This window comes from Mesoplodon mirus, assembly GCF_964341445.2.
Source record: "Mesoplodon mirus genome assembly, chromosome: 3".
NCBI classification, from domain to species: domain Eukaryota; kingdom Metazoa; phylum Chordata; class Mammalia; order Artiodactyla; family Ziphiidae; genus Mesoplodon; species Mesoplodon mirus.
The window spans coordinates 123,080,181-123,101,339 of NC_138978.1; the positions used below are offsets into that span (position 1 = coordinate 123,080,181).

The 21,159-nt window shown below is 52.3% G+C and overlaps 1 protein-coding gene across 1 annotated transcript; it reads right to left on the reverse strand.

Annotated features, from left to right (window-relative positions):
• Positions 1-10,868: 10,868 nt before the first annotated feature.
• Positions 10,869-18,396, reverse strand: VSIG8 (V-set and immunoglobulin domain containing 8; the record flags this gene model as incomplete). Its single annotated transcript, XM_082612207.1, has 7 exons — positions 10,869-11,151; positions 12,094-12,271; positions 12,607-12,732; positions 13,479-13,697; positions 13,821-14,022; positions 14,579-14,754; positions 18,348-18,396. The coding sequence occupies 7 exons, from the start codon at positions 18,394-18,396 to the stop codon at positions 10,869-10,871; spliced, it is 1,233 nt and encodes a 410-aa protein (XP_082468333.1).
• Positions 18,397-21,159: the final 2,763 nt, after the last annotated feature.

The following is a 21,159-nucleotide window of genomic DNA, read 5'->3' on the forward strand; positions in this document are numbered from 1 at the left end:
CCCTGGCCTGGGATGATCCCACATGCCGTGGAGCAACTAAGCCCGTGCACCACAACTACTGAGCCTGAGCTCTAGAGCCTGCAAGCCACAACTACTGAGCCCACATGCCACAACTACTGAAGCCTACACGCCTAGAGCCTGTGCTTCGCAACAAGAGAAGCCACAACAATGAGAAGCCCGTGCACCGCAACAAAGAGTAGCCCCTGCTCACCCCAACTAGAGAAAGCCCGCACACAGCAACAAAGACCCAATGTAGCCAATAAATAAATAAATAAATAAATAAATTTTATATTTAAAAAAAAAAGAAGAAACTCCAATAGTCCAAAATTTCTGAATCCAAATCTAGACTTCCAGGCCATTTTGAAGGTATATGTGTCAAAGTAGGAGGACAGGACATGTTTTACGTAACAGTTTATTAGCCTGAATTATCATTAAAAACGTTAAGGGCAGGCCTGAATATGGGGACCCCTCTTCCTGGACTTTTTTCTGTCATGATGCCCATCCACCTCCTGAACATGAGACCCTCCCCCTGCCGCCCTATGATGAAGAGCAAGCCCCCAGCTCACACTGCAGCCCAGAATCAAACTGTTCTGGAATCAAACGGGGGACAACAGCCCCTGATTCCCTGCAGGACTGAGCCGTGCATCTCCAGCGTTCATCACTCAGCGTGTCTCTTGCAGGCAGCTACCGTGGACAGAGACACAGGGAATACAGCTGTGAGTAGGGCAGATGGGGCTCTGCACCCAGGAAGCTTGCCATCTAGTTGGAGAGAGCAGCATGAAACAAATACACACAACTATGTAATTAAAATTGTGCTAAGCTCTAGAGAGGAAAAGAATTGAAAATGGTGAGCAAGAATAATAAGGGAGCAGAATATAGCTGGTGCAGGGCAACCCCAATGGCACCTCTGAGGAGAGATGTTCCCGCTGAGACTAGCAGGGACAGTAGTTAGTAATGCAAAGTAGGGAGGCCTGCTACGCTGAGGATGAGTGTGCTGGGAAGCCCTTCTGGAAAGACCTTGGCATATACGAACGTCTGAAGGAAGGTCCCCATGGCCAGAGTTTAATGAGCAAGGGGGACCCTGGGAGGAGAAAACAGCAGAGGTCAGATCATGCAGGGTCTGGTAGGACATGGTAAGATTTAAATTTTAATTCTAAATGTAAACGGAGGTCACTGAAGAGTTTTAAGAAGGGAAATGACATGATCAGACTTGCGCTTTTGAAAGCTCACTCTGGGGGCTGTGTGGAGAATGGATTGATGCGGGGAGAGTGTGAAAGCAGGAAGATGAAGTTAGTGCAGGGATCCTGGCAAGACACGATGATAGCTTTGAATTGAGGTGCGCGAGGGCGGGGGCGGGGTGAAGAAGTGGATGATTCAAGAAATGTCTAGGAGCTAGAATAGACAGGACTTTTAGTTATGGGAAGGGGGGTCTGGGCGGGGTTAGGAATGACACTGGGGTGTCTGACCTGAGTAACTAGGCAGATGGAGGTGCCACTTACCCAAACTGGAAATACAGAAAGAAGGGCAGGTTTTAAGAGGAAGTTAAAAGTTAATTGGCCCTTAATTATCAGGGAACAGGACTTTAAAAGGAACAAGACATTTGGAGGCTGAACAGTGTATTGGGTGGCATCATATGAAAATGGCCATTTTTATAGGTTAAAAAATGCTCAAATATAGGCGATTGCATACGACCCAAACTAATAATTTCAATGTAAATCGATTTAAGGAAGAGAAGCCATCGATCTGCCTGCCCCAGTCCACTCCCACCCAGGACAGCTGTTTCATGCCTGTAACCAGTTAAGTTTTTACATTCAGCTCCAGAATTACATTCTAGACCCCCCAGCGTGAACCTGAGTTTGAAAGAGCTGCAAGACAGCGCGGGCAGAGGGGGCCTCCCACAGCACCCTCAGCGCCAACTGCCCCAGCACATCCTGTCCTGGTCAGTTTCTCAGCCACCTGGCCTGAATCCTTCCTACTCACCCCAGAGAGCCCCTAAACATTCAGGACCCGAGGTTAATAATGGTGGGGCACACTGGAGCTGCCTGCCTGGCCATGAGGGGCCGTCCTTGACCCCAACACCCTCTGAATGCAACCCACTCCCTCAGCATTCAGAGTCCCACCTAGATTGTCCAGGTGGAGCCCCAATGCTGTCTCAGGAGAGCCTTTCCAAGCAGAGGCAGTGTCATGGTCAGACAGAGAAGAGCACATCAGTCACTCCAAAGGAGTCATCGTCAGACACCATGATTGTCCCATAGAGCTAGGTCTCACCAGCCAGGTCAGAGGCCCTGGGCCTCTCTCTGAGGCATCCTTTCGTGGGGGGACTTCAAGAGGAGCTGCCTCAGGGTCAGGCTGGCTGGGGAAAGGAGAGTCGTCGGCTGTGTCTTGCTGGACGGTAAGGAGTGTGCAGCTTCCTGGGTTGGAAACCAGTGCCTGCCAGCAGGGGGTTCTCAGCCACAGAGCTGGAGTAGCACTAAAACAGAGACTATCTGGCTACTCAGTGCTCTGGACTGGGAATGTTCCTTATTCTTCCCAAGTGCCAGTGGGTACTTAGGGGAGGGGAGGGCAGTACTGAGAGTCAGAAACAGCATGAATCAGGGCCTTGGGGTGGCGGTGTTCTCAGTCCAGCAGAGAAGGGTACTAGTGGTCTGCTGTGTCCCATCCCTTGAAGCTGTGGTCATCTAGCCATCACTGACCGCAGTGAACATCCTCTCTGCTGACACACAGCCTCCTGTGAGACAGTCCAAGCACCCGGTTTGAGGGACACCCAGACATCCCATCACCAAGTTCCCTCTTTGCCTCAGGGACCAACATAGCTTAAATGCTGCCATCAGAGCACAGCCTCATTTCTGGAGGACTGAGTCATCTGAGTCCCTTACTCTAAAGAGAAGAGGAGGGTCAGGTAAGTCCAGGGAAGATGGAGAGGAAGTTGGAGTGCCGGACAGATGAGGCTTCAGGGTCACTTTCAGCGAAAGAAATAAGGGCCGTCAGACTGGAGCATGGAGAAGGACACACCTCCCTTCACGCTCACCCCTACCCCTTAGTGAGGAGCATACCAGCTGACACACACACCTCACCTCCCCTCTCCCCCAACCCCACCCTGGGAGGCCTTAAGATGGAGATGACTCAGCAATTAGCAGCCCCATCTCACACCCTGCGTTCCAGACAGGCCCAGATTTTGTCCGTCCCTGAACCTAACAAGCTCATGCGCTCTGCCCCTTTTTGCAGGCTCTTCCCCTACCTCTCAGCCTAAAATATACTCTTTCTCTACTTTGTTCTCCAATCAAATTTTCAAAGCCCAGCCGTAGGCACTCCTCCTCCCAGAAGACTTCCCTCAAGGGATCTCATAGCATCACCTCTCCCAGCCTTGCATGAACCTGAATCAACAATCATGCGCATCGTTCTTTAATTTTTCCAAATGGATTAATGGTCTCCCTAGGGAGGCTGGGAGCTCCTGGAAGGATCAGGTTTAATACTGCAGTCCTACCACAGACATGCAGTAAGTGCATCGCCAAACATACTTATGAACTAAATGGTTGATGCAGAAGTTGGGGACATACAGGTGGAAGACAAGTGACCATGGTTCAGACATCCCCTCAGTGAGGAAGCCAAAAGTCTCCGGTTGGGAGATTCTATATCACCCCGGCTTCTCTGCTGAGACAAAGTGTAGGTGAACAAGGGAGGAAGCAGGGAGATCCGTTGAGACACTGCTGCTGTAACCCATGCAAGAGATGATGGTGGCTGGGAGCCATTAGGTAACAGTGGCGGAGGAGAGGATGGTCAGATTCTGGATCTACGCAAGGTAAAGCCAACAGGACTTCCTGACAGATTGGATATTGTGGGGAGAGTGGTGAGAGAAAGAAAGGTATTAAGGAAGGGCAGAGTGGCCATCAACTGCAGTGGGCAAGGCAGTGGGGGTAGTAGCTTTGGGGAAGACCAGGGGCAGGGTTTGGGGCATGCTGAGTTTGAAGTGTCTGTTACACATCGAAGCAGGTAAGGGAGTGTGCAATGTGGGAGAGAGGCCTGGCCTGGGTGCATAAATTCGGGTTTTGTAGGCATATCAATTTTATTTATTTATTTATTGAGGGGTATACTATTTTTTTTCTTTTTTTTCGGTATGCGGGCCTCTCACTGCCGTGGCCTCTCCCATTGCGGAGCACAGGCTCCAGATGCGCAGGCTCAGCGGCCATGGCTCACGGGCCCAGCTGCTCCGCGGCATGTGGGATCTTCCCGGACCAGGGCACGAACCCGCATCCCGTGCATCGGCAGGCGGACTCTCAACCACTGCACCACCAGGGAAGCCCAATTTTTTTAATTAACATTTACATTTCAAACAATGAGCTCAAGCATATACTGGCCCTACATTTAGATTTGATATAAAGATAAATGGACAGGCAGCTTTGAGGGTACAATGTATTCAACAACTAGAGACAACCTAGGGTGTGGTATAACTATATAACTTTATATACTCAGGAGCACAAGTATAGGGACAAGCCATGTAATTGAAGGAAAAACCTCAGCCATTCAGGACTACACAGAGGTCCTTGGGCATATTGATTTTAGATGGATGGAGAGATAGAAAGGTGTGGGGCCAGGTAGGAGATGATTCCCATCCTCATTCCTCACTTTTTCCGACTGAGTGCTCCATTCCTGGAAAGGCTGATGGGTATTGAAAGGAAGGAATCCGATTTCCCCACAGGAACAATGTTATCATAGCAGATTAGGCTCCTGCCCAAGAACCTGTTGCTCAGTTTTTTAATGGCAGTGATCAGAAGATGGTATTTCCACCAGTCCTTAATATACTGAATGGAAAGCCTTCATGCTGTACAAGAAAGAGCTTCCTAAGGAGCCTGTTAGTCAAAGGAACAGGGGCACATTGACCTGCTCAGTAGAGCCATGCCTGGAGTGTCCATTTGCCCCAGTCCAGGGAGGCCTGGAGCATCAGTGGGAGCTTTCCCAGGTCTTACATGACTCTGCTTATTGGCTGCAAGGCCCTTTCAGTGAGGGCAGTTTTCACATGTACGTTGGCTATTGTCACCCTAAGTTAGGAGAGGAGTATTTAGTCCAATCTTTATCCATCACACTAAGTTTAGGGAAGGTCAGCTCATGAAGAGATTCTGAACTCTTGAAGGGAGTAGATGTTGAGAAAAGAGGTGACACAGACCTGCCCTCAGTGGAAGCCTAGTTTGACAGATATAAGAGGATGACAGAACATTCCCAGGACAGGGCAAAGATCGCCAAGTAAACACCACTTCCCTTTATCTGGGAGCAGGGTAGAGACTGCAATCGTAAAACAGGATATGGCCAGGCCACCTTTCTGAAGAACGGATGCTGGGTGAGAAAGAGGATGTGAGAGGAGGAGAGAGAGAGAGAGTTACAGGCAAGGAAAACAACCTTGACCAAGGGGCTGAGTCCTGCTCGGGGCTGGGTCTGGAGTCGGGGTTGGGAGCTGAATTGAATCCCAGCAACTGTGTAGCCAAGGAGATGAGCAAGCTCAGGCGGGTCAGGGCAGGAAGGGGAGGCGCCACAGGCTGCAGGTGGCAGCCAGGCAGAAGAAGGGAGGGTGCCCTGACCAGGGGTGTCTGTGGGGCCTGATAGGCAGCAAGTGGGGCCTGTCGTCACTGAAGGAGCTCAGTTCCAAGGTGGAACTGATTCTCCCAAAAATGTTGAAGAAAATCTCTGTGCCCTCAGCTGGGAGGGTCTCTCCTCAGCTTTGGGAGAGCTGTGTGGAGACCCTGCTGGAGGGGCTGTCAGGTCAGTGCTCCATGGGGTGCTGCAGTGGGCACTGGGCCCAGTGGGCGGTGGATGTGGCCTGAGCCCCAGGAACTGCAAGCAGGCAGATAGATGGGAAAGGGCACAGAGGGCACACCCTGGTCCAAGGAGGGGCCTTGAGAATTCTCACAGCTCATCCTCAGGCCTGGCTCCAGACCCTGCTGTGCTTGTGTTCCAGGTGTTTCCTGTTTTTATTAGTGTCACTGTTACTAAGGAGGATTGTCATCAATATTAATACATGCACGTGGCTCCCAGGATTCAGAAGCAAGGCCTGGTTCTCCTACTTTTCTACTTGCTGCTTCCTGGGCTGCTTGACTCATCCCCTAGATGGTGAGCCATCTCCAGATTCAATCCCAAGGCTTCATTCTCCTCACTCCCTCCCTGCCTTGGAACTCCCACTGCCTCAGCCTCCACCTGCCACCCCTGTATGGTTAGATCTCTGCCTCCAGGCCTGCCCTCCTCTGGGAGATGAAATTACATTGAAGACTAGGGACTTGGGATCAACCATTTGCAGAGCCCCTACTATGTACCAGGCTCTGTAATAAGCACATCACACAAAATAGCCCTATTACTATTCCATTTTAAAGATGAAGAAATTAAGGCTTTGGGAGCTTAATAATAACGAGGAATCTAGGTTTGTCTGAATCCAAAACTGAGGACTTTTCCTTTGCATATGTGGGCATGCCTAAATCACAAATATTTAGTACAAGTTTTCTTCCTCCCTCTTTTCCTTCTTTTATGCCCAAGACACCCAGCATGGGCCCACCATCACCTCAAACTCAGCCACTATAAAAATGAGCTCGAAAGCTTCACCCTATCCTCCTCTGGTCAATGTGCTACCTTTGTCAAGGGCTTCAGTCTCCTCCTTAACAGTGTCCCATCCTGCTGTCCTTCTAAAATATAACTGGAAAAAATAAATTAATAAAAATTTAAATTAAAAAAAATAAATAAAATAAAATACACCTGGGAAGGCTGCTGAGGGCAATGGCCACAGAAGGGTAGTAGAAGACTATCTTGTCCTCTCCTCACTGGCAGGCACAAAGACCATGCCCATGCTTTTCCAGATTCTCCAAAGCAGCCTCCATCTCCCTGCCTGTACAGTTCCACATCTCTCAACATTCTTTCCCTTTGCCATGTTTTTCCTAATCTAACTGCAAGGAACTGAATGGAAACAATTTTGTTTCCATACACCAGAAATAAATGAAATGATTCCTCCATGTGGGCTGGATGGACAAAGAGCGTAAACTCCAGAGACTCACCTGAGGCTCCCTTGGAGCAGAGGCTACAGGGCTAAACCTCCAGACAGGTTGCTGCCTAAGTTGTGACTGGGTAATGAATTCTCAAAACTCCTTTGTTTCCAGCGAAGTGTGGAAAAAAAGAAAAAATTAATCCCTCCCCAGAGTCACACAATGTGACTGGGCCTAGAGTAACTGAAATGTAACAGGGCAGCAAGGATAGTTATTCTACTAGGAGCACAGAAGAAAAATCACTGGGATTCCATACAGTCATGCTCTTGAGAATTTCGGGTTTAAGAGAAGATGACTACAGAATTACTTCCTAAAACCTAAGCAAGAGGATTAGAGAAGGAACTGAGTCAGGAAGGACTCAGAATGTCCCTTGAGTAGATTTTCCAGGGTTGGATGCCCTGGGAGACCCATTCACGGAAATTCTATGGATGCCAAGTTAGGTTTCTGATGGTTACCAAGGACATATAAATTATCTGAATAAGTTTTCATCCACCAGAGGAACTAGAATTCAGTTTCCGCAAGGCTGGGACACAAAAAGGCAGAACTAGGAAGTGGGATGAAGACAACTGACTTGGTGCTGTCTGTGTCTCTCCGGAAAAATGAGAAAAATCAAGACTGAACTTAAGATTCCCTCTCTATTTATTTACTTACTTTTGGCTGTGTTGGGTCTTCGCTGCTGCGTGCAGGCTTTCTCTAGTTGCAGCGAGCGGGGGCTACTCTTCGTTGCAGTGTGCAGGCTTCTCATTGCAGTGCCTTCTCGCGTTGCAGAGCACGGGCTCTAGGCGTGCGGGCTTCAGTAGTTGTAGCATGTGGGCTCAGTAGTTGTGGCTCGTGGGCTCTAGAACGCAGACTCAGTAATTGTGGTGCACGGACTTAGTTGCTCCGCGGCATGTGGGATCTTCCCTGACCAGGGCTCGAACCCACGTCCCCTGCATTGGTAGGTGGATTCTTAACCACCGCGCCACTAGGGAAGCCCCAAGAAGCAACATTTGTGTACACAGCCTTCTGCCTGCCTGGGGACGTGGTCTGCCTAAGTTTTGCAAGCCAATCATTTAATGCAGCCATTATTAAAATTTAAACTATATCAATTTACAATTAAGTGAATTCTACTGAGACACAGGAGATAAGTACTCAAAATTCATCCCTTCCTAATTAGTTTCTATAGTTCATGATTGTCTCAGTTCTTGAGGTTATTTACTTCAGCAGGGATGCTGTGATACTGCACATTTCTCACAACTCCACGCCAGGACATCACGCTGGTAGCCTGAAAGCAGCCATGATAGGAGAATTTTCTTCAGGGAAATAGCACATGATACACATCAGGGCTTCCCAGCCCCCTATACCCTCAACCGCGCTCCCAAAGCCACTGGTAAACATTTACCACCAGAAATGTTCTCCTCTAACACTGACAAGGTTTCACGCAGGAGAAATGAAAAAAGGTCAAGGTGTCCCTGAAGCAAAACCTTAGAAGCAGAAACTTCCCTCCCTCCTCACCCAGAGGTGATGAGTGCAGTGATAATTTATTTAGGGATTTGGGAACTCCCCTGGCTTCCCTGTTGAGTCACCCTGCCAAAAGTTGTTTGCAGAGTCTCTCTAAAATCTCTTACTGCTCTTTAATGAGCTTTTCTTGCCAGAGCCTCGCTGTTCTCACCTTTCAAAGGAAGGCTAAGTCTGAGCCCAGATCCCTGGTTGCTAGAATGGGGAAGATGATGTAATTCAACACAACCTGTACAGCTGACTGACTCTGTCCCTCACCTCCTTGCAGGAAGCTGAGCTGGAGGCTCCTCAGACTGGGAGAGCCCTCCCCAAGTCACCCTATTCAATCCCCTGCCTTAGGGCAAAAGTGTGCCAGGCCCAGCACCCTGCTTGAAGCTCTAACTATTTATGAACAAATCACCCTATAGGTGCTCATAAATGTTTCCAAATAAATGAGGGGATGGATAGTTCCTGCAGTTCTGTTCCCCTCACTGCTTAATCCCCTTACCTGCTGTATCCCCATCCATCCTCAATAATCCCCACCTCCCCACCCTCACTCCAAGACATTTGTTCCTGGCTCCCTCTGTCCCACCATCATCTCTACTTTCTCTTCCCAAGCTCTATCAAGGCAGACCCAGAGATGCCATCACCCTTTTGCAAATACCCAAACCAACCAGAAGGGCTTCCTAGTTATGTACAACCAAGCAGGGTTTCGGGGCTTCCTCTGTCAACAAACTCTGAGGTCCATCCATACCCCACGCTTCACATGGCCACTGGGTAGAAGCAGAAAGAATTAGGAAGCCCAGCTTCTCCTCAAGAGAAGAAGAGGCAAAAAGAAAAGGAAGTGCCTGGGCTCTCAACAGGCAGGTGGCTGGGCAGAGGCAGGTAGAACAGAGTGACCTTCAAGTACTATGCTCTTCAGAAGACCCTCAACCCCTAGACTAGGCATCGGTCCATTTGTGTGCCTGTTGCAGTCATACTGTATGGAGTACAGCCACTTGGTCCACTAGAGGCAGCTGAATTGGAAATGTGATGCTTAGGACTCCGTAAGAGTAGAACTTGGACCAAGGGATAAAAACTATGTGGGGTCCAAAACTGGGTTGAATAGGAGAAATATGGATATATCTCTGACCGTCAGAGGCCAAATGGACTGCTTTGGGAGGTAGTGAGATGCCACTGCAGGTATTCAAGAAGAGGTCTTTTGTCAAGAAAATATCTTTTGTCAGGAATGCAGTAGAAGGAATTCAAATGTCAAAGAAAGAGCCTGATGTCCCAGAGTCAAACATGCCTGGATCAAAACCTGTTATTACATTTGTGGCCTTGGTTAAGATAACTAGATCCTCTGAGACTCAGTTTCTTCATCTATATAATGGATACTGCACCTCATAGGATTAAAGTAAGGATTAAATTAGACAAAATATGGGAAAGCACCTGGCATTCAGAGGGTGCCCAATAAATGTCAATCCCCCTTCCATTAAAAAGGGGACTAGCTTAGATGAATTTGGTCTTTCTACCCCCAGAGTATGACTCTGAAACCCTTCCTGGTTTTTGAGAAGGATGGCATACATCTGGGAGAGATAAGGAAGTCAAGATTTGGTAGGTAAGGGGAGAAGGAAGGAGGATGCTGAGAATGGTCAGGGAATATTCAGAGAGGTCCTCCCTGCCAGTACCTTGTTTCCTTTCTTTTGATTTCTGGAATAAAAGAGAAAAGTGGGATTCTGGATTTAAAATCAAGCCTGAGGAGTCTCAGTTTCCCCATCTGCATAGGGAAGGGATCGGATTAGACAGCCCCTTCCAGCTCTAACTGTTCCCGATCTAAGGAGGGGGAGGAGGGAAATGGTGCAGAAATGATGCGGCATGAGAGAGGGAGGAACGCCCCACCCCACCCCATCCCTGAGCAGGGCCCACCACCCTGACCTCATGCCCAACCCTCCGTGGAACCACAGTCACCTCAGTCTCGAGTCTTACATTTTCTTTATTGTGCTAACACTGCCGCCTCGGAGCTCAGACCTCACACGCACAATTCAGTCCAGACCCCCACCCACCCGGCCCCCGGGGCTCTCTGCCTTGGCTGGGGACACCTGGCCTCCGGCCTCCAGCGCTCTCGGACACTTCCTCCTCCCTCCCTCTGCCCGAGCCTCAGGGCCCCGGGGACGCGGAGAGGGCCGAGATGGCCTCTCTTCCCTTCCCCGCCCCCTCCCACTTTAGGGGAGGAGGCGCAGCCGCCCAACTCAGCTCCGGAGGGAAACTCTTCCAGGCCCCCTGCCGCCGGGCGGCCCGGGGCAGGCGAGGTCGGCGCCGGCCCGAGCGAGTCCCCAGCTGCCGGCAAGAGCCCGCACCCTCCTCCTGGCCGGGCAGGAGCCGGGCGCCGCGCGCTCACACCAGGAGGCCGTCCTTGCGCGGCAGCGGCCCCTCGGCGGCGCAGTCGGCTGGCTCTCCACTCTTGACCTTGACGTAGACCCGAGACTGGTCCGCTTTGCAGTCTAGAGCGGCGGCGGCGGCGCTGGAAGACATGGCCGAGTCCTCGGGGCCTTCGCAGGGAGGAGGCGCGTGCTTGAGGCTCAGGGAGCGCCTGATCTTCTGCATCGGGAACCCCAGGAAGTGGGTAACGCTGCTGCCGTGCCCTTTGGCCTTGCACCCGGGAGCCACGTCGTCCTCTCTGTGGAAAACAGCAGGCGCGCGGGTGAGCGGGCTCCTCCGCCGCGCGGCGTGGGCACTGCCTGGGCAGAGCCGGGGGCTCTTGGCACCCTCTCCTCTCCCGCGCCTCCCTCCGCCTCCCCTCGCCTCTCAACCTCAGCCTCGACCTACTCTTTTCTCTGCCTCTTCCTGGGCCAACGACCCCACAGCACTCCCGGGGGCACCATCCCCACCCTCCAGACAGGGCTTGTCCACACGTGTCCGGACAGCCCACGGTAGGCAGGCAGCCCCATCTAGGCGCCCTCCGCTCCCCTTCTGATCTTTTCGCAGGCCACCGGCTCGGATAAGAGAGGGCACCTTGGAGATCCAGAAGGAGCTGCTTTCCCTGTCCTTTCCTTAACTAACCTTGACCTTGCCCTCTGTCTCTCTCTCTGTCTCTCTCTCTCTCTGTCTCTCTGTCTCTCTCCCTCTTCTCACCTGCCTCTTAATCTTCCCCCTCTTTTCCTCCATACCCAGGGCATTGCAATCATTAGCACTGCTAGTCTTGTTCTATTTTTATTTCTAGTTTGTTTCTAATATAAGTTATTAGCGCTATTATTTATATTAATTAACTCTTCTTAAGTAAGCATGTCCAAGAGTTCTCACCGGTGCAGTACAGGGGAAAAGTGAGAAAATAAATACAGGCCCTACCCTGCAGGAGCTTACAGTCTAGACAAGACAGACAGACAGGTGCAAAGACGGGAGGGAGATGGAGGGCAGGGAAGCAGAAGTGAAGACTGGATATGGGAAGGGGGAGAGGGAAAAGCCATACAACGAGTGGCCGGTCAACATGCTGGGGTCCCAGCACTCCGTGGCGATGGCAGGCAGGGTTAGGGTGGGGGTCCCAGCCAGCCGGTGGCAGGCAGGGGTGAGAAGGGGCAGGGCGCCAGCCCCCGGCAGCACAGCAGCATGCATCAGATTTTACCTGATATCATTAGGCAAGTCGCAGCAGGCCTCTCTGCGGGCCTTGCCACAGTGGCAGAAGGCACCGCGGGGCCCCCTGCAGCAGCAGCGGCGGAGCCACCAGATGCCCAATATCAGGCAGCCCAGCAAGAGTAAAGAGCCCAGCACTACGCCAATGATCATTCCTATGGTCCAGCCTCCTGGGGAGAGAAATAAAGATCAGTCAGGCTTTCTGCAGCCTGGCAGATGCCTGGCTAACCAGGAGTTGCAGGGCCAGGGTGTCTGTGGGAAAGAGGATGGGGGACCCAGGGGATCTCAGGGCCCCTGGACACACAGGGAGGAATATATGGGGAGATGCAAGTTAACCCCTTATGTTTGCATGTTTCTCCCAGGGCTTCCCAGCTGCCCCTGGCAGAGCTATGCACTGATGGCAGTGGGAAGGCAGAGCCAGCTGAGGCTCCAGTATACAGCACAAGTTCCTCCAGTCCAACCCTCCCAGCCACGGGGCCTCCAGGGCCACTGCCCCTGTACCCACCTGAGACCTTCATCATCACCATACATACGGTGTAGCCTACACGGTTGGCCACTGTGCACCGATACAGCCCATTATCCTTTGGGGAGATGTTCTTCAACACCAGCTCATGATTGTGCATGCCTGAAACTGAAAGAGCATCAGAGGGCTATGGTGAGGCCGAGGGGCCTGGTCTCTGAGAGCTTCACCCCAGCCTAGACCACTGCAGGGTGGGGCATGGAAGGAGGGAAGGGTGTATGCACACACACAGGTCCACCCCACTCTCCAGGTGAGTCACCTTCTCCCTGCTGAAACAGAGAGGCAAGGAAGGGGCCCTTTCCCAGCAACAGGAGAGAAACCATGAATTCACTCTGTGACCTTAGGGGAATATGTCCCCTCCCTGAGCCTTGGTCTCCTCATTTGTACAGCGAGGACAGGGTTACACCAGAGGAAGTCTAAGGTCTCTTCCAGCTCTGATAGTCTTTGACTGTGAGTACTAGGCAGCTTCTGCCTGTGCCAGAAGCTTTATACACCTCATCCATTTAATCCGTACACACCCCTGGAAGATAGACATTATCATTCCCTTTTCATATACTGTAGAATGAAACTAAGGCACAGAGAGGTGAAACCACTTGCCCGAATCTTGTAGCCAGTCATGGTCCAGCCAGGATTCAAGCCCAGCTCTATCTCAGACCATGCTCTTTCCAAATTAACCATACTGCTTTCAACTGGCTCTCCCCTTTTGCCTCCTCTTCCCTCAATAGCAGCTTCTGGAACAGGCTCAGAGGAGGGGTCTCCCACAGGGGTTTTATGTTTGACTTGGTGCCACTGATGAACCAGGGAAGCCCCAGCGGGACCCAGCGTCCCAATCTTCCCCTCTCCCCGGGTCCCCTCACCTTCAGTTACGATGCTGTAGGACATGTTGGAGGTGACCATAGAGTTTACGCCGTTCTGGGACTGGTAGGAACCAGCACTGTAGGCGTTGGTGAGCATGCTGATCTTGTCCCACTGGTAGGTGAGAGGCAGGCTGCCCCCACTGACAAAGCACTTCAGCACCACATTTCTGCCACATACCATGTCGCCCTCAAACCAGCACGTGGGCACCAGAGGCCGTGCTGCAGAGAAGGGGGCAGTTGTGAGCCAGGGTCCAGCCAAGAGGCAGATCCAGGCTCAGGGTGGCCAAGCTGCCCTTGGCTCTGAAGTCTGGGGAAGAGGAGCTCAGAGGAGTCTGGTCATACTTAGGACAGTGATGATGACCGTCCGGGTGGCAACGGTGGTCTTCTGCACCCGGCACTCATAGGTAGCTGTGTCGGATATCTGCAGGTTCGCGAGGTTGATGGAGGCATCGTACTGGCTGGGATCTGGGGCTGCAAAGTGGGCCCTCTTCTGCAGATCGGGGAGTTCGCCATGGTTGACCCTCTTGTCCTGGTAACTAAGGAACTGTGAAGAGAGGAAAACAGAGATGGTGAGACAGGGAGAGCCAAGGAAGGCCTTGTGGTTTGGCTGTCTTGGGCAACGCACTGAACTTTTCTGAGACTCAGCTTTCTCAGCTGAAAAATGGGAACGATGATGCCTGATCCACTGACTTTTACCAGAATGTGTGAGATCAGATAAGATCAAGCACTATCTGCCTGACATCTACCTTCCAGGGGCATTTGAGGATTAAATGGGATGAGGTGTATAAAGCTGCTGGCACACAGAGCAGCTGGCTGGTACTCAAAATCAAAGACTATCATCAGATCTGGAAGTATATTGTCTGGGCCAGGACAGTGCCTCATCTTCCCTTTGGAGTGCGGTGGGAGGAAGCTGACTGACTGGCTGACTTGATTGGTGATTACAAAGCTCCTTCCTGTTCCCTCATTCTCTGAGAAGTCTTGGGGGAAGTTCAAGGCCTTGGTTTTCTTATCTGACCTGCTTTTCCCCTCAGGGTGCTGGCTGCCCAACAGGTAGATACCATGAAGTGTAGAGTAAGGGGAATCCTGTGCCCAGTACCTACCACTTTCTTCTGACGTGAGGGATCTGGGTTGACCTGCTTCCACTCGATGCCCAGCGCATTAGGACCATCGTCCTCAGGGTCCAGGATGTAGGGGCAGCCCAGTCTCACGCTGTCACCTTCCGCCACTTGCAGGACTTCCTGTTCATCCCCACTGATCCGCACAGTGGGCACCAGTGCTAGGACACAGGCAGGGCAGATGGGGTAAGGGGAGCAGGACCAGGGCTTGGGTGGTCAGCTTCAGCCCCCCTCCCTCCACCATTCCTGCCAGTGGCAACCCAGGGCTCAGTGGGGGTTCCACAAGGAGGAGGGGCTGCTCTGAGCGTGTGCATAGGTGTGTGTGTGAATTGATAGACGCATGTCTATGCGGACTTGTGTAAGAATGTCTGTATTCTATGATTGTGTAGGGTTGCATCTATACAGTTTGTATATATATATAGCTGTTAAGAATGCTTGTATGGCAGACTTCGCTGGTGGTCCAGTGGTTAAGACTTCGCCTTTCAATGCATTGGGTTCGGGTTTGATCCCTGGTCGGGGAGCTGAGATCCCACATGCCTCGTGGCCAAGGAACCAAAACATAAAACAGAGTGATATTGTAACAAATTCAATAAAGACTTTAAAAACTGTCCACATCAAAAAAATCTTAAAAAAAAAAAGTATGCTTGTATGTTTGCATGATTGTGTATCCATGTACAGGTGTATACACATATGTCCATTGTATGTTTACGAGTGTTTGTGGCTGCTTATGTGTACTGTAGGGAGAGTCATGCACATGACCATGTAGAGTGTCTGCTTATATATTTACATGACAGCGCATGTGTGTGTGTGTGTGTGTGTGTGTGTGTGTGTACAGGCACATGGAGCACATAGAGTTGTTAAATGCTCTGATGGAAGAGGCTCGTTGGTTAAAAGCCACCTCTGTCTGGGCCAAGTGAGGTGGTCGTGTCTAGAGGGAGGAGGATGGACACCGTGGCCCCTGGAGCACCTTTCCAGCCCAAGGAGCAGAAGAATGCGTATGTCTCCGTATGTCTGTGTATGACAGCGTATGTCTGTGGCTGTATGCCCGTGTGACAGTGAGTGCCTGGCTGTGTACGTGCTCTGAGTGATAGTGCGTGCCTCTGCGTGACTGTGACCGGGAGCCTAGCTGGGTCTGTGTGTGATAGTGAACGATGGTGCTGGGACCATGGCCACATGCATCTGTAGAACTGGTGAGCCTCACGTGGAGGCGTGTGGCATTGTGCGCTTTGCGTCCTTCCCCTTGCGTGATCGTGTGGCCACCCCCACGTGCTCGCTCCAGTTGGGGCCCCTCCCGCTACTGCCAGACTCAGCCACACTGAGTCAGCCTGGGATGAAGAGCCAGGATCTGGAAGCTCAGGACTGATCTCTCCCTCCCTAACCTGAATCCCCAGGCAAGTGCTAGCCCCAACCGGTTGGACCTAGAGAGGAATATGAAGGTGGAAGTGTGCCCAGGGCCCCAACCCTGGCTGGGCTGGCAGCATGCCACCTCCCAGCCTCCTGCAATCCTCCCTCTGCCAACCCCTCACCCAGCCTGGCTCACTCTCCTCCTGTGAGAGTCAGCAAGTCCTTTGGAGCCCCAGCCCTTGGTCTCAGCAACTCATCCTGCTCTGCCCTTCTCTGGCTCTCTCCTGGGACCGCCTTCACACTTAGAGAGCATCTCACACACACAGTTGGACACTGTCACATCCAAAGAGATCAACACATAGACACACCCTCATAAGCCTTCAAAATGCAGATACCTACCTATGCAGTCCCACCTGCTCACACACACACACTGTCGGATCCATACAGACACACATCTACACACAAACACAAGTGCGTATAAATCCAGAAGACACAGCCGCTGTGCACACTTAGAGCCCCACATGTGTATTCATGCAAGACCAAACATACCTGCAGAAGCTTAGTCCGGTTCTAGAGAGCCAGCAGGCACACTTTCAACACCCCTAACAACTCAGGCATCACTGAACCTGCCCCTCGGAATCCTGGCTGGGCTGTCAGCCATGTGCTAACCCCCCTAGGCTCCCGGGTAACCCAGAGCAGGCAGGCTAGCTGCTGGGGCTCTAACGGGACCTGGTGATGCCTCCTCCAGCGCCAGGCCAAGCTAACACCAGCCCACTCCTGAGATAAGGATCCTGATGCCATCTGCCAGGTCCTGGGCTGTCACAAGGCAAACCAGGAATGAGCCAGAACTCAGCAGAGAGCAGAGGCCCCACCCTGGGGAAGGACTGTGGAAAGCAACCCACAACAAGAGAATGATCTCCATGCCCTGGGAGCCAGCCGGACAGGAAGGTAAGTATTCCGGGAAGGGGGCTTGAGAAGGAAGGACAGGCTGGAAGAGAGTGCCTCCACCCTGCACTAGGCAGAGTGTCTGCCCTTGTCCCAGGCCAGGGAGCCTCACCCTAGCCTTTCCATCTCCCTAAAAGCTTTCTCAACCTCCTGCCAAGGGTTCCAGCCTTTCTGCACCCCTCGCTCTCCTGGGGAAGTCGTCCCTGGTGTCTCACCTTCATTCCTCTTGCTGTGGCACTGAGGAAGTACCTCCAGGGAATGTGAGAGAAGAGAGAGGCTGGAGGGAGGGAAGAAGACCAGAGTGGGAGAGAGAGATGGGCGCAGAGACTTGGAGGGAAGGAAATCACAACAGGCTCGCCAGGGAAGAGGGCAGACACCTCAATAGTCATGTCTACTATAAGCTTGTAAGTCCTTTGTGAATTTTTCATCTTCCTCCAGAGCTCCTAACCCTCCCTCTGCAGATGAGGGAGGGGAAGAAAAGGGAGGAGAGAAAAGGTGGCTCCCACAGAGGGTATTGGTGCATTATGACATTAAGACACACTATACACAGAGATGTCCCAGGTCCCCACAGCACAGTTCCTGAGTGAGCTCTGCCCGGCCAGCTCTTGCCAGACAGAGAGGGTGTTGCAGGCATCCTGCTAGAAATGCAGTCATTCACACATACTCACACTCTCACACCAAGGCTGAAAATGCTCCCCCCTTCCTGAGCTCCTCCCCCAGACCCCTTTAGCCTGAACCCAGACCCCCAGGAGGGTCTCAGAGCCATTTCCAGCAATGCCCACACAGATGGGCCCTTGCTGGGACTTGCCCCATCCGAGGCAGGCAGCCATGATGTCCAATCCTGAGCCCTGCCCTCCAGACGTGCCCCAGGGAGGGGGCTCTGGGAGCTACCCTCCCCACCCTCCCAGGCTTACCGTAGAGGGGGTGGGTGCTACCCTGGAACTCTCACAGCACAGGGGCCCTGAGCAAAAGTCTCAGGCCCCGGCTCTCCCTGGCCCACTCACACTCCACCAGCCTGAGGCTCTGCCCTCTCAAGGCAAGTAGAGTTGGGGGAGAGGCCCTCCTGCTGGAAGCACAGAGACCAATGGAAAGGGAATCTTTCCCAGGCTCTTCCTCAGCCCCCAACCAGCTTTGCTGCTCACCTGCCCTTCCTACCCCACCCCCAGATCCCCCAGTAACTCAGGGCGAGCCCTATGCTCCCATTCACAACATGTGCATACATGTATGAACCCCACACGTTCACAGACACAATGAAGAACGATCCAAGAACACATGCCCCAAACGTTCAGGTGCAGGGCTTTCCTGGGGAGAGGCCCCCTTGGCAACATCCAAACCCCGGTAGCAGCAGGGCGAAGGTGAGAAGGCATCTCAGTCCACCTTCCAGGTTCCTCTGTGAGCCCTTCGCTGCCCTTTTCCTGCCCATCCAGCGTCATGCAGGCCCCCCTGCCCCTCCCCAGCCCCATACCTGGGCTCAGGCACACAAGCAGAAGGTGGAATGCTCCGCGGACTCTCATGTCTCTAGGTTCAGCGTTTCCTCCGCCTGGGCTGGGATCCCTGGGGCCGGTGACTATGGGGCCGGCGGTGTTGTAGGGACCAGTAGACGGAGGGGTAACTGAGGGCCCAAATGCTGCCCGGAGTGGCAGGAAGGTGCAGTGAGGGCCCGGCTGGGGAGCAGCCAGTGTTATTACTATGAGAGGGAGGGGCCTGGTCCCCGCCTTGGGGAGGAGTCCCAGGAGCCCTAATTAGCAGGGTGACAGAGTGGTTCACCCGGGAATGACCCAGCCCTTCCCCAAGCTCTTCCCTATGCTGACAGTGGTGCAAGATGGCCAACGGGACATGTAATTAGGCACCTGTTAAACTTCCACTTCCTCCTGGCCCCAGCCTCGGGGTGACGACAGTTGCCCAATTTTACAGTGTCCACGGAGCTCCCCTCACCACACATTTACTGCCTCCTTCCCCAGGGGAAATGGAGAAGAGGAAGGAGAAGCCAGGCTGGGGATGGAAGGGTGGTCAGGCCTTGAAGGGCTCACACTGACCCCAGGACACTGGTGTCTGACACGCCCGCCCAGCACAGGCTCCAGCATTCCAAACTGCGGTCCCCTCCTCCTATCCCTGACCCTCCAGACCCCCTCCCACCCAGGTCAAAGTCTGTGGGAAAGGGCACCAGGGAAGGGGTCACTGGGGCTGGAGGGGAGGTCCCGGCAGATGAAAGGGCCCCAAGACTTCAAAGTGAGTCAGGCCTCCTGAGCTGAAAGAAGGAGGGAAGGGGTGTGTAAGGGAACAGGGTCTTCCCCTGGCTTCCCCCTCTGGAGCTGTACCTGATGTGAGGTCACCCCCAGGTTCAGGGGATCCCTGGGAGCTGTGGGTGTTACAGGGGATCCAGACCCCCATCTCCCACACAGATCTAAAACCAGTTCAGTGAGGCCTGAGAGGAGAGGGACCAGGGTGTGTGGAGTGAGTGAGGTGAGTGGACAGGTGGGTGAGGGGCTGCTAGGGAGAATAGTGCCAGGAGGGCCAGGAAAGGGGTGTGCCTGAGTGCCTGTATACCCCCTCACCAGGATGTGTCCTTGCATCTTTGTTGAGGAGCTCCAAGCCCCTCTATGTGCCCCTCTTTTAGGGATCGCTTGGTGCCCTGGCTTCAATGCACAGGAAGGGAAATCAAGGACCTCATAACCTGGACTGGCATCAGGTAACTAAGCATCACAGTTCTGGGCAGGTTGGAGCTGGGGTGGGGAGGTCTTGCTGGGTAGAGGGAGAAGATGGAGGGCTAGCCCTTGCTCATTGGTCCAGGGGGTCCCAGAACAGGCCTTGGACCTCCCCTTGATTCCAGGACTGCCCCATAAACAGTGGTAGGGGTCTGGTCATGAGTTGCCTTGTTCAACAGCTCAGCCCTCTCAAAGGAATCAAGGGCCTGCCCCAGTCGCTGACAGATGCACAAGAAGAGTGGGGGGAAAGAGTTTTGGAGAAAGTTATGGGGCTCAGGATGCTGCCAGGGCCCACCCCCTGGGAAAAAATAAGACAGAACAATAAAGAGGCACAAGGACTCCATGCATCTCTGCATTCCAGCCCCCCAGCTGCACTCCCAACAATAACAGGGTGCTCTGGGACCCACAAAATGTACACAGTGAATATCCTTATTTCCTTACTTATTTTGAGGATTATGGGGTTGTCCTGTGCACTCTGGAGAGAAGGGATCATTATCCCCACTTCACAGATAGGGAAACAGAAGCCTGGAGATACACGAGGATTCAGCACAGGTGATGCTGCTGGGACTAAGTGGGGGGTGTGAAGGCGTCCTGACTCTCAATCCAGAGTGGACCAAGAAAAGGGCATGGTGACCCTATGTGTTACCAGACCCACCCATGGGGAAAGTCAGTGATGGATGGAGGGGTGAACACGTGGGACCAGGAAGAGGGAGTCTGAAAAGAGAGCAGTAAGTTCATGGTTCCATTAGTCTGAAGTATAAGGCTGGAGTTTAACTGGGTTCTGGATTTTAGCTGATGTTACAGTTGGAGTGAAGGCTGGAGCTGGGATTAAGGTTGGGGTTAGTTAGGTGGAATGATGAATGAGGTTGAGGTCAGATTTGAGTTTGGGATGAGAGTTAACACTGAGATTAAACCTAGAACAACAGCTATAACTGAGGCTAGGGTTTATGGCTGGGATTCATGTTACGATAAGGAACAAGTGTTTTAGCTTCATTTAGAGCTTTTCCTGGGAATACAGTTAGAGCTAAATTAAAGGCTGGGGAGATTGATTTAGGATTGGATTAATAACTGTGTTAGACTTTAGTTTGGGATTGAGTTAGAATAGGCTGTGGTTAGGGTTAGAACTTGGGTGAAAGTTATATGGACAGAGGATTCATGGGGATCAAAAATTAGGTTTTATTTATGATATAGAAAGACCTTAGCCTCCATTCACTAAATCTAAGTTTGGTTAGAATTTTCATCCCTTTGCTCTCGGAGAATACCAATGGCACATGTTGATCGGGGTCCCAAGATTTTGGCAAGAGTTCCAGATACACATAAGCCCATCTCAGGGGTATGAAGCAACTGAATCCCACAACAAATGTAACCTCTGAAATTCTGTTCCACGACCTAAGCTCACCACCTGGTCAAGTTCCCAGAAGGGCATTTGGGGAGGGGTTGCAGGAACGTACAGCAATGAGTGGGGCTCTGACACCAAATTGAACTGGAAGATGGGGTCCATCAGAGGCAGTTTTACTAGGAAGGAGGGGAGTCCTGGTTTGGGAGTCTAGGAGACGGGAGTTGGGGAAGACT